This window comes from Mobula birostris, chromosome 2 (assembly GCF_030028105.1).
Source record: "Mobula birostris isolate sMobBir1 chromosome 2, sMobBir1.hap1, whole genome shotgun sequence".
In the NCBI taxonomy this organism is placed as follows: Eukaryota; Metazoa; Chordata; class Chondrichthyes; order Myliobatiformes; family Myliobatidae; genus Mobula; species Mobula birostris.
This window is the reverse complement of record NC_092371.1, coordinates 194,463,452-194,477,231: the sequence shown is the minus strand read 5'-3', so window position 1 is coordinate 194,477,231 and position 13,780 is coordinate 194,463,452. Positions and strand designations below refer to the sequence as shown.

Sequence of the window (13,780 nt, the reverse complement as noted above, 5' to 3'; positions counted from 1 at the left end):
TTTCCTCAAGCCTTCAGTAAAAAATGCAGTCCTTGAAAATTTGTTGCAGTGGACAGAGCTTCCCAGGAATCATTTACAGCTTCAAAGGATTTCTCTGTGTGCCTCTAAAATATTTTCATTGAAACCCTGTTGTCATGTGCCACCCACTGGTTTTCCATAAACCATTGTTTAACCATTAAAAGTTTTGCCCAATGGAACTGAACAAGGACCTTAATACTAATGGAATTATCACGTAACAGTACTTCACTTGTTGCAATCTTGACCTGCCACCCAATGCAATTAAGGTCCAATGTTGTCTTTCATAATACCTTTCCCGTCTTTGAATGATATCTGTAAATTAGTGGAAAATATATAGAGATGCTACATATTTTAAATCTCAGTATAATCACAAGATATTCTTATAGCCAGTGGAGAAGAAATAGTGTTGAGCTGGAAGGAGATTTTGGAATTCGCTGCACCAGAGGGAAGAAGATGTTCATATTTTAAAGACTGAGACATTTAACTTTGTCATCTTGAGGCAAGAGAAAAATTATAAGCTTCTGAAATTTTGCAAATTGGAATTCTTGCTTAAAAGATTTGTCTGTTCCAGTAATGGGAAGTTTGGAAGATTTCAAAAAGCTGTAAACCAAATTGCCCGGTTAAGTATGAATTCTAAAGCCAAAAAAAGATCAAGTTCTGTGAAAGTTCCTGCTACTTCAACTAGTCTCTCATTAATTACAAGGAAATAAAAAAAACCTCAGAAATTCTTGCTTTTGTACGGCTCACATTTTATCACACTGATACACGATGGGAGAATTCCACATGGCCCATTTTTAGTTTGCAGGTACAAATATGGATGGTCAATAAACTCCACCGAAAGAGTATAAGCTCACCTTCCAGAAAATATTCAGGTGCACAAGAGAAACAGTGGAATGTTCTTAAAGTTGTAAAAATGAAATAATAATAAAGTTTCATTATGTTATTATGTTATGTTATGGGAATACAGATACAAAATTCCCTAAAAGTGGCCTCACAGGTAGATAGGGTCGTAAAGAGAGCTTTTGGTACATTGGCCTTTATTAATCAAAGTATTGAGTATAAGAGCTGGAATGTTATGATAAGGCATTGGTGAGGCCGAATCTGGAGTATTGTGTTCAGTTTTGGTCACCAAATTACAGGAAGGATATAAATAAGGTTGAAAGAGTGCAGAGAAGGTTTACAAGGATGTTGCCGGGACTTGAGAAAGTGAGTTACAGAGAAAGGTTGAATAGGTTAGGACTTTATTCCCTGGAGCGTAGAAGAATGAGGGGAGATTTGATAGAGGTATATAAAATTATGATGGGTATTGATAGAGTGAATGCAAGCAGGCTTTTTTCCACTGAGGCAAGGGGAGAAAAAAACCAGAGGACATGGGTTAAGGGTGAGGGGGGAAAAGTTTAAAGGGAACATTAGGGGGGGCTTCTTCACACAGAGAGTGGTGGGAGTATGGAATGGGCTGCCAGACGAGGTGGTAAATGCAGGTTCTTTTTTAAAATTTAAGAATGAATGGTACAGATACATGGATGGGAGGTGTATGGAGGGATATGGTCCGTGTGCAGGTCAGTGGGACTAGGCAGAAAATGGTTTGGCACAGCCAAGAAGGGCCAAAAGGCCTGTTTCTGTGCTGTAGTTTCTATAGTTTCTATGGTTTCTATGGTATTGAGAACTGCAGTATGATTTCAGCTGTATGAGAATTGTTCAAAAATACTATACATCACAGATTTGTATTCGATGTGTAAATGATTAAATAACTTGCTGAAGTATATGCTACACACACAAAATGCTGGTGAAACGCAGCAGGCCAGGCAGCATCTATAGGAAGACGTTTCGGGCCAAGACCCTTCGTCAGGACTAACTGAAAGAAGAGATAGTAAGAGATTTGAAAGTGGGAGGGGGGAGGTGGAGATCTGAAATGATAGGAGAAGACAGGAGGGGGAGGGATGAAGTTAAGAGCTGGAAAGTTGAATGGCAATAGTGATACAGAGCTGGAGAAGGGAGAAGATCATGGGACGGGAGGCCTGGGGAGAAAGAATGGGGTAGGGGAGTGCCAGAGGAAGATGGAGAGCGGGCAAGGAGGAACAACACCTTATATTCCATCTGGGTAGCCTCCAACCTGATGGCATGAACACTGATTTCTCTAACTTCCGTTAATATGCCTCCTCCCCTTTACCCCATCCCTTATTTATTTATCTATTTATCTATCTATCTATCTATCTATTTATTTATCTATCTGTCTATCTATCTATTTATTTATCTATCTATCTATCTATCTATCTATTTATTTATTTATTTATCCTTTTTTTTCTCTCTTTTCTCTCTCTGTCCCTCTCACAATAACTCCTTGCCTGCTCTCCATCTTCCTCTGGCGCTTCCCTCCCCATTTCTTTCTCCCCAGGCCTCCCGTCCCATGATTCTCTCCCTTCTTCAGCTCTGTATATATTTTGCTAATCAACTTCCCAGCTCTTAGCTTCATCCCTCCTGCTCCTGTCTTCTGCTATCATTTCGGATCTCCCCCTCCCTCTCCCACTTTCAAATCTCTTACTATCTCTTCTTTCAGTTAGTCCTGACGAAAGGTCTCGGCCCGAAATGTCGACTGTACTTTTTCCTAGAGATGCTGCCTGGCCTGCTGTGTTCCACCAGCATTTTGTTTGTGTTGCTTGAATTTCCAGCATCTGCAGATTTCCTCGTGTTGAAGTATATGCTATCATCTTGTCTTCCATATATTTTACACTGAAAATTCTATATTTTAACAGTATTAAAATACATCAACCATGAATCAAATGTATGACAAAATTACCATTCCACAAAGTGCCAAATCATCAAAGACTGGCAAATGACACTTAAAGGATTGATGGTGGATATGCAATGGCAAGCATTTAAAGGTTGCATGGATGAACTGCAACAAATGTTCATCCCTGTTTGGCAAAAGAATAAATCAAGGAAGGTAGTGCACCCGTGGCTGACAAGAGAAATTAGGGATAGTATCAATTCCAAAGAAGCAGCATACAAATTAGCCAGAGAAAGTGGCTCACCTGAGGACTGGGAGAAATTCAGAGTTCATCAGAGGAGGACAAAGGGCTTAATTAGGAAGGGGAAAAAAGATTATGAGAGAAAACTGGCAGGCAACATAAAAACGGACTGTAAAAGCTTTTATAGATATGTAAAAAGGAAAAGACTGGTAAAGACAAATGTAGGTCCCCTGCAGACAGAAACAGGTGAGTTGATTATGGGGAGCAAGGACATGGCAGACCAATTGAATAATTACTTTGGTTCTGTCTTCACTAAGGAGGACATAAATAATCTTCCAGAAATAGTAGGGGACAGAGGGTCCAGTGAGATGGAGGAACTGAGCGAAATACATGTTAGTAGGGAAGTGGTGTTAGGTAAATTGAAGGGATTGAAGGCAGATAAATCCCCAGGGCCAGATGGTCTGCATCCCAGGGTGCTTAAGGAAGTAGCCCAAGAAATAGTGGATGCATTAGTGATAATTTTTCAAAACTCGTTAGATTCTGGACTAGTTCCTGAGGATTGGAGGGTGGCTAATGTAACTCTACTTTTTAAAAAAGGAGGGAGAGAGAAACCGGGGAATTATAGACCGGTTAGCCTAACGTCGGTGTGGGGAAACTGCTGGAGTCAGTTATCAAGGATGTGATAACAGCACATTTGGAAAGTGGTGAAATGATCGGACAAAGTCAGCATGGATTTGTGAAAGGAAAATCATGTCTGAAGAATCTCATAGAATTTTTTGAGGATGTAACTAGTAGAGTGGATAGGGGAGAACCAGTGGATGTGGTATATTTGGATTTTCAGAAGGCTTTTGACAAGGTCCCACACAGGAGATTAGTGTGCAAACTTAAAGCACACGATATTGGGGGTAAGGTATTGGTGTGGGTGGAGAGTTGGTTAGCAGACAGGAAGCAAAGAGTGGGAATAAACGGGACCTTTTCAGAATGGCAGGCGGTGACTAGTGGGGTACCGCAAGGCTCAGTGCTGGGACCCCAGTTGTTTACAATATATATTAATGACTTGGATGAAGGAATTAAATGCAGCATCTCCAAGTTTGCGGATGACACGAAGCTGGGTGGCAGGGTTAGCTGTGAGGAGGATGCTAAGAGGATGCAGGGTGACTTGGATAGGTTGGGTGAGTGGGCAACTTCATGGCAGATGCAATTTCATGTGGATAAATGTGAAGTTATCCACTTTGGTGGCAAAAATAAGAAAACAGATTATTACCTGAATGGTGGCCGATTAGGAAAAGGGGAGGTGCAACAAGACCTGGGTGTCATTATACACCAGTCATTGAAAGTGGGCATGCAGGTACAACAGGCGGTGAAAAAGGCGAATGGTATGCTGGCATTTATAGCGAGAGGATTTGAGTACAGGAGCAGGGAGGTACTACTGCAGTTGTACAAGGCCTTGGTGAGACCGCACCTGGAGTATTGTGTGCAGTTTTGGTCCCCTAATCTGAGGAAAGACATCCTTGCCATAGAGGGAGTACAGAGAAGGTTCACCAGATTGATTCCTGGGATGGCAGGACTTTCATATGAAGAGAGAATGGATGAACTGGGCTTGTACTCGTTGGAATTTAGAAGATTGAGGGGGGATCTGATTGAAACGTATAAGATCCTAAAGGGATTGGACAGGCTAGATGCAGGAAGATTGTTCCCGATGTTGGGGAAGTCCAGAACGAGGGGTCACAGTTTGAGGATAGAGGGGAAGCCTTTTAGGACTGAGATTAGGAAAAACTTCTTCACACAGGGAGTGGTGAATCTGTGGAATTCTCTGCCACAGGAAACAGTTGAGGCCAGTTCATTGGCTGTATTTAAGAGGGAGTTAGATATGGCCCTTGTGGCTACGGGGGTCAGGGGGTATGGAGGGAAGGCTGGGGCGGTGTTCTGAGTTGGATGATCAGCCATGATCATAATAAATGGCGGTGCAGGCTCGAAGGGCCGAATGGCCTACTCCTGCACCTATTTTCTATGTTTCTATGTTTCTATGTTGCTGCTAATCAGCCTACGACTACATAAATAAACTAAAAATATCTTTTAACACTTATTTTTAAGAACATTTGAAATAAAATTCACTGTTTGGGATAATTTTCATTAAAAAATTTTGCACGCTGCATGAGAATTCCAAATATGAATATCAGGTAAGGAAAGCTTACTATATATGGCTCTGTATTTATGGTAGAAAATAATTTTTTTAAAAAGTGAACCAATAACATTTAATTCAGTTTGCTTTATTTCATCATTAACATTTCCCCAATCATCATAATCACTGTTAAAAATTATTAGAAGGTGTGGGAAAAAACCCTCTAAATTGGCTTATCTTTTTTTTCTATTAATTATTAGTTTTTGTTTCCCTTTGTCAATACTTCAAATATTATTGATTTATAAGGACAAAACCTACTAAAAATTTACATATAATTCTTACATCATTTCTGTCCAACATGTGGCAGTAGAGTGCAACACAGGAAATATGCTCCTTAAAGTATGGCATATAGAAAGTGCAGCTTTGACAAAAGCATGTATTGAGCATGTATTAACAATTCTTCTACAATATCCTCAGGTTGAGTTGTATGGTTGTGTGAAATGTTGTTTCATTAAACCTGTAAAATTGTAAGCATTGTCTTTCTGGAAACTGGAATTTAAATTGATACTTTAAAGCCATACATTTCAATCATTGTAACTGAAACTGCTCATCAAGCTTTAAATGGACTTTAAAAGTACCAAGGCACTTCTTAAATATAGAATTTTCCCACAGCTTCTTAGGATGTGCCAAAGGTTATGTTCATTGTTGCAAAGGAGAAGCTGTGTGCAGGTTGACATATCTCCAATGACATAACCTGGGAGCCTTTTTCTAAAATGTCTGCTTGAGTATATACTTCTGCATTGTTTCCTGGAAAATAAATAGTTATATTAAAAAATAAATCACTTAAACAAATGTATAATTATTTTTCAATTAACAATGATGTTATCTTATTTTCTTAGGTGAGTAAAGTGCTGCAGAATTTTTCTAATCATACATCTCTGTTTCTATTTCAGTTAGCCTTGTTATCAATAGTAATTATAAAGAATAAGTAATAAAATTGTTTAAATAGATCTTCAGCTTGCAGCTCATTATCTATTAACTTGACAATATGAAAGAATTCCAAGATGCATTATGATGGTTCAATATTCATGAAAGTCATGAAAAGAAAAGGTGAAGATATAATAGCATTTATAGGGAAGGTACATAAATATCACCATATACAACCCTGAGATTCATTTTTTGAGGGTATATTCAATAAATCCAATAACCATAATAGAAACAGTGAAAGACCACACCAACAGAGTGGACAACCAGTGTGCAAAAGACAACAAACTGTGCGATTGCAAAAAAAGGAAAGAAAAAAAGATAAATAAGTAAATAAAGAACAGCTATAAATGTTGAGAACATGAGATGAGGTGCCCTTGAAAGTGAGTGCATAGGCTGTTGGAACACTTCGGTGATGGGGAGCCCCTCTGGTTCAGAAGCCTGATGGCTGAGGGGTAATAACTGCTTCTGAACCTGGTGGGGTGGGACCTGAGGCTCCTGTACCATCTTCCTGACAGCAACAGTGAGAAATAGCATGTCCTGGGTGGTGGGTGTCCCTGATGAAGGGAAAGTCAATTTCCTAAGGGTCTCGGCCTGAAATGTCGACTGTACCTCTTCCTGGAGATGCTGCCTGGCCTGCTGAGTTCACCAGCAAGATGTGTGTTGCTTTCCTAACCATTCAGTTTGTTTCTCTTTTTAAATTCATCCTTGCCTCTCTCTTTCTGAGACACTCTCTAAAATCAATGCTTAATTTTATCCAACAGTAATCTTATGGCAAAAGCTCTAAAAAAGTCATCCAACAGGTTTTTTTTACAAACAATTTGAACAAACAAGGCATCTTAGAAATCCCATTGCGCATAAGGGAAGATGAGTTTGCAAGTGTACTGAATCACACTGCTGTTTGCTAGGAAATATTTTAGGTGGTAGGTGTTCATATTGTTGCATGTTGGGAGATGTAAGAGGATGAAGTATTCATTAACTCTCTCCAGCTGATAGAACAGAGTCTCCAAAGAAAATATAAATTCCATATGGAGTCTTTTAATAGGTATTGTCCCCATGTAAAAATGACATATTTACATGAACCAGAAATATGATATTCCAAATGTCCCTTTGCTATGTTCAGCCCTGAACTTGCCAGTACTTGAAAATGCAAACTGCCAGAGCAATGCTTCAGAAAGTAAACATTTTTGACGTGTTTCATTTCTCTTTAATTCCCTTGTGCCATGGTATTCCATTAGGATTCTCGTACATTTCCTCCCATTCTTCATTTTCATGCTATCCTATAATAACTGGATTTCTCTTGTCCTGACCTATTACATCACCAGTTTTCATACGTATCTTTTTGCCCATAACATGACCCCCTTCATCCTGTGCCCCTTCTCTTTTCCCCCTGCCTCTGCTCTCTAAGGGTGAATCCCTCCATGATCATTGTGAACTGACTTGTTGCGTATATGTTTTTCCTCCGGTTTTCTTTTGGCTGAAAAGCTTTAGAAATTAATTTTGAGGGCTTTGACTATTAACGTTGCAGACAAGACTGGCGTAGTGCATTCCTCCAGAGATATGAAACTGCCGTTGACATATTGTGTTATAAGATAGTAATTTAAAATATTAATATTGTTACTTCTGGCATCTGAGAAGCTTTATGTTAACACTTTAAAGCTCAGGGTGCTTGCCGAAAGGGGTCGAAGAACTTTCCTTTTTCTTCTTTTCTTCTAAATTAGGCAAATTGATAATGGAAGCTATTAAATAATTTATATTCTTAATTATGGAATTTGCACTGTTGGTGAGTTGGGTTTGGCTTTAAGGGAGACCCTTTCCGAATTTTCAAGCAGTATTTCCGTGTTGACAAAGACACCGGCACTTTCTTCTATAGGGATTTTGACAGGTGATATGTACTGTTCGAGAGCAAAATATTCGTGGAGCGTTGGGTTTACATTTATCCCCGTGAAACTGACACGGGCATTATCTGCAGATATAAGAATATTCTCGCACCCAAGGCGAGATCCTTTGCTTTATGCAATTTCGTACGGAATACTGATGTACTTTAATAAGTAATTTATGATCAACGTGTTACCATTGCTTTTGTGACCAAAGGTGCATAGCAATTTCATCGACTTAGATTTACAAGGCTACCGGATGAAAGATGCTAGATCGTGAAACGTTGTTCAAAAACCAAAGTTGTTTTAGACATTATTGTTTATTTTTGCATGCACCGAAAGGGGAAAAGAGAGATACGGAGAACACGAAGCAACGCTATCAGACCGAAAAGAACCAGCACTAACCGCCCCCCCCCGTTTACCCACCCCACTCCAGGGAGTGGGTGGTTCCGGATTTGATTGACAGCCAGGGACAACAACCAGCTCTGCGGCCGGGACTGGATGAGCCAATCACAGGAGAGCAGGGGTGGGCCCGGATCGCGACAGCCACATATGCAGCGCAGGCGAAGCGGGCTGCCGCCTGTCTCACCTTGGGTAGCGCGAATGGAGCAGCGGTGAGAGCTGCTGCAGCATCGGCAGGTGGAGCCGCAGGGAGCGGTGGTGCTGCTGTTGCTGCTGCCGCTGCCGCCAACGGGCGCCAGGTGAGTGCACGCAAACAGAAGGTGGTCGGCAAAATAATCAATCGCGAGCCTCTACTCCGTCTTTCAATGCATAGTCTTAAAAATTAAAAAAAAGGAAACTGCTGGAGAGGGGGAGTTTTGTTGCAATTATGTACTAGTTAAAAGAGAATCTCCCTGTTTACTACGAGGTTGAATCTGCCAAGTGCCAGTTTACAGCGGCAGTTTTTGTTTTCGACTTTAGACTTCCCTTTCAGGGAAGCAAGGGTTTATCTTGAGGGAGTGACTTTATTCTTCTTGGTAGGGTGCAGTGAATTGAACCATCTTTTAGCCTGAGTTCTGGTAATTGGTTTATAATTGTCACATGTGCTGAGATACAGTGCAAAGCATTTGTTTTACGTGTCATCGAGGCAGATCGTTCCATATCTAAGTACATCGAGGTAGTAGGAAAAAAGGGACGAGGGATGCAAACGCAGAAGGGCAGAGTATAGTGATACAGGTATTGAGCAAGTAGTGCAGGTAGCTAAATTAAGTGTAGGACGGGGATGGAATGGTGCAGATTTGAACCTTGGGGATTTTGGTTGGTTTGGTCAGAAGGGTTGTAGTGGTTACATTTGGACAATGCGGGTGGGTGTTCAGAGGGGAGGGGTTAAGGAATGTTTGCATTTATAAAGGAGCTACATTTTGTGTACGTGCGTGTGTGTGTCCCTGTCTGCTTTCTCGCCAGGTGCATTGCCTTGCCCCCTTGCAGTGTGCGCCCAGGTGCCTGGCATCATTGATGGGAAATCAAATCGACCGGATCACCCACCTGAACTACAGCGAGCTCCCCACGGGCGATCCCTCTGGCATCGAGAAGGACGAGCTGAGGGTGGGGGTGGCCTACTTCTTCTCGGATGATGAGGATGAGCTGGACGAGCGGGCGCCGCAGCCTGAGAGGACATGGAGGGAGCCGAGCCCGACCCGTGAAGGGGCAGCGGTACTCCTGCTGGGCGAGCTGGAGTATTCGGCCTTCTGCTGTCACGAGTGCATCTTCTCCAAGTTGGGCGGCAGCCAGGACCTCAGCGCCTACCCAGTGAGTGCGCTGCTGCCCAGGTGCCGAGCAGGTGACCTCCTAGAGTTGGCATGTGGCGGTGGGCAGCCAGCTCACTGGGTGGTGTACGTGGGCGCTGGCTGCGTCATCCACCTGCAGGGACAGGAGATCCGCGAGGAGCACCTGGCACAGGTGAGCGGCGGGCGCCTGGCCCGCATCGTCAACAGCTGGTACCGCTACCGGGCGCTTCCGGCCGAGCTGGTGGTGCAGAATGCACGGGGCCACGTTGGCCTCCGAGGGCACGAGGTGTGCTGGACCAACTCGGAGAGCTTCGCTGCCTGGTGCCGGTTCGGCAAGCGGGAGTTCAAGGCGGGCGGGGAGTCCCGGGGTGCAGGAGGGCAGGAGGGCCGCTACCTGCTCAAGCTGCACCTGCCTGATAGCAGGGTGCACACACTCAACTTCCCCAGCCTGGAGGACCTGATCAGGGAGAAGCGGCGCCAGGACGCTGGCGGCAGAGTGGGAGTGCTGAAAGAGCTGTCGGTGCTGAACCAAAAATAGCCACCTTCCCCTCCCCTCTGGCAGGAAGAAGGCGGCATAAAGCTTTATGCAAAAGGAAGGAGGGAGATGTGGGCACGAGGCAACATGATGGGGTTGGATGTTCCTGGCATGGACTGGTCTGCAGTGAGGGGCTGCACCTATCCCCATCCACCCCCCTCAAAGTAGAGGGTGTGGTCGCAGTGCCTGCTGTGAAGTCACATGCGGGTTGGTGATTATTTTCTTCAGTGACTTACCTTCATTGCCAAAATGCTGAAGACAATTGAGGTGTGAACTTGACATGTGCATTTTTTCTATCTGTCTCCGCTTATTCGGTCATTTTGTGCCAGTTTTTATATCATGGTTTTGTCCTGGACATTTTAAATTTTCCAACCCAGAGCTGCTTTTATTGTCCTAGGGATGACCTGTGTTGAGGAGCTACTTTCTTGTTTTATTTGACGTCTTGGCATTAAATTGCTTTTTGTTTGTGTGTGTGTGTGTGTGTGTGTGTGTGTGTGTGTGTGTGTGTGGGAATGGGGGCGGATGTGGTGAAATACAACTTGAGTGTTGGAACTGTTAAATACAAGGTTAGTTTGAAGAGTTTACCCCTTCTGTATTTATTGAAGGCACAGTAATGAGATGGAATAAACAATATTCATTTCTATTTTATCATTTAGAGGAAAGTTCTTAAATAACCTGTATATTTGGTAGAAAGTGCTCTCTAGCCTTGAAGATGGTCTGTTATTCGAATCTTTTTTCACAATTTGCAAAACAAGTTTAAATTGATTGAACATTCTATAGTACCTTAGCGTTTTGAGCGAACTCAAGGGCCATACATGCCATTACTGCTGTGTTTCCTATGTTCCTTCTGTGACCATTTCAGAAACAGCACCATTGGTCACAGAAATCTTGTGCTGTGAAAATTTCTGCTTAGGTTATGGAGAACTGCAGTTGCTCATGAAAGCAATAGTGAAAGCCCTACTGCATCAGTGGGAATCAATGGATTGCAGGAATAGTTAGGGCATTTTGTTTGGGGAATATACAGAAATTAATGTAGGAATGAATGTGTGTGTGTGTTTTCCTTTTGTATTCTCATATTGTTTTTACTTGGAATTGGAACAGCACATACAAAATCTACTTATCATCCCTTAGAAATACTGGTCTTCGTTAACTCACCAGGAGTCACTTTTGCAAAACTTTGACTGCTTGGTATAGGCAGTAGAATGTTGGAGGTGATTATGTTAGAATTGGAAAGTTGCATTAGAATTTTTAAAAATTATTCATGGAAATTCCAGGATTTAATATCTTTAAATGTAACCACTATCATGTTTACTTTTACTTTTTGTTTTCTATTACAATTATTTTGTTATATTTGAAGGTGCAATATTATCATTGCTGTCACCATTGTGCTGTTACAGTCAATTGTAATATGGCCACAAGCTGTTTTTTTTGGTCAATCTTCATGTACAATGTGATTTAGACCAACTGCCAGATGAAATAGTGACAAATAACCCATGTCTTGTGAAGGAGCAGAGCTTCCCACCTTCTTGCACTTAGTAAGTGCACTAAATGCAGAGTAGACAGTTGCATTTCACTCTGGTTATTTTATTGTGCAGGATAACTTGAAATGTGATAAATTTCCCATTCAAATCATGGCTAAATTGTAAAAGAGCTGTCAATCACTATTTTCTGCACCATTGGTTATTGAGCACATGACCAGAATGTCATCAGACTATTGCTTTTTACTCCAATTTGATTAAATCATTTGCCATGATGAGAAATCCAGACCCAGTGTTAACTGAACCACTGTCCCCTGCAGTGCAAAGCCAAAACAAAATTAAAGTTACATTATGGGCTAGATTATTTTCCCCTCTGTGAAAGAATTTCAAAGGAAGATTGAAACAGGAATAGGATATTCAGTTTTCAAATCCTTTGTTTGAAGAATACAGTTGATGTCTGACTGTGAATCAGTCCAGACCTCTGAACATCCTTAAATTTTTAACGATTGGGACTACTGAAAAATTGTGGGTAGGGGTGTGTAATTGATTATCTGTGTCATTGCCGGAGACTAAATACTTGCTAAAATAGCTACAGCAGACCACTGTAATCTCATTTAAGTATTAGCCAGATAATGTATTTTCTAACTTTTGTAGCTTGTGTTAAAAGGATTAATAAATTAATCAATAATTTTATTTTGATGCTTGATTCTAATCAATGATCATAAAAGATATATTTTTTAAAAGAATGGGAGGTTGAGTAGAACAAGTCATAAGGGTTTTTTCTTGAATAATTTCTCTCTTCATGCAAGCAATGGTGAGCATTTCCATTTTTGAGTTAAATAGTATTAACACTAGACAAGCAGGCAGTGCCAACAAAGCTATGATAACAAAAGCTGACTTTTTGCCAAGTGATAAATATAGGACCAAAATACATAAATAATACTCACAAAGATAGCTTATAAATTGATTGGGAAAATGAAATTTGAAATTGATAGCTTTAGGTTGTTTTTTTTAGATTTATTAAAAAGACTTGATCACTCCAATGGATCACATCATTTGTTGTTATCTTTCCCTGGCCTGACTGGGTGAATACTTGAACGACAAATTCCTCAGCAAGATCTGACATCTGCAGTTATCTTGGAAGCATACAAGCCCAACAGTGGAAGCTTTGCATTTACTTAAAATGTATAGACATTTTTTTCCTTTAAAGAGAGCTTAAGCATCAGCTTTAATAGCAGAATAGATGACAGATTTTAATAGTATATTAAAGTGGAGAACAAAGAGGCTGGTGCCCTATTAAGCCTCTGGTTCACATGCCCTGAAATAATGTAACCAGATTGTCTAATTATTGTTGATATTTCCATAGTAAATGAAATAGAAACAATTTTCTTTCTCAAATTGGCTTAGTTATTCTTGATTAATCTCATTTACACTCGGCAAAAAGCCCAAAGCTTTCTGGAACCTGCCTTTTCTCGCCTTATGTACGGGTACGAGTTAAACAATAGAGGTATTGTTATTTAAAGAGAACATCACATAATAAATTCTGCATTTTCTAATGGCTGAATTTTGGCTTGCTTCACTCACTTTTCATTCACTGTAATGATAGCAAAGACATTTTGAAGGGCTTTTTGATATGCAAGGTCAAGTACATGCAGCAAGCAAGGTGAATGTATTATTCAGTCTTGCAGTACAGATGCCCAATTAAAGTATATTAGGCATAGGACAGTAACATAGAATCAGAGGTGGACAATCATTCTTTTGTTTTACTGTTGTGTGTGATTTTTAATATTAATGTGTTTGGCATGTGAAAACCAAGGCTGTTTCCTATCACCTACTTCGTGCAACTGTTCACAGTGAATTAATGTTCCAGAGACCCCATCACTGACATCATCTGCAAACAGTAACTTTATTTACATTGCACCTTTAAATTGTAGCAGATTTTACAGGCTCATTGTATGACCTTAAGGCGTGTGTGTTAGTGTTAGGCCCGATGTACAAAAAGGGAAACACGAGAGACTGCAGATGCTGGAATCTTTAACTTCAGCCTTTTGTCGTTTCACCTATCACCTC

At 41.1% G+C, this 13,780-nt stretch overlaps 1 protein-coding gene across 1 annotated transcript; it reads left to right on the top strand.

Annotated features, from left to right (window-relative positions):
• Positions 1–8,536: 8,536 nt before the first annotated feature.
• Positions 8,537–13,232, top strand: lratd1 (LRAT domain containing 1). The gene is made up of 2 exons (XM_072278592.1): positions 8,537–8,671; positions 9,375–13,232. The coding sequence occupies exon 2, from the start codon at positions 9,426–9,428 to the stop codon at positions 10,233–10,235; it is 810 nt and encodes a 269-aa protein (XP_072134693.1). The 5' UTR covers positions 8,537–8,671; positions 9,375–9,425; the 3' UTR covers positions 10,236–13,232.
• Positions 13,233–13,780: the final 548 nt, after the last annotated feature.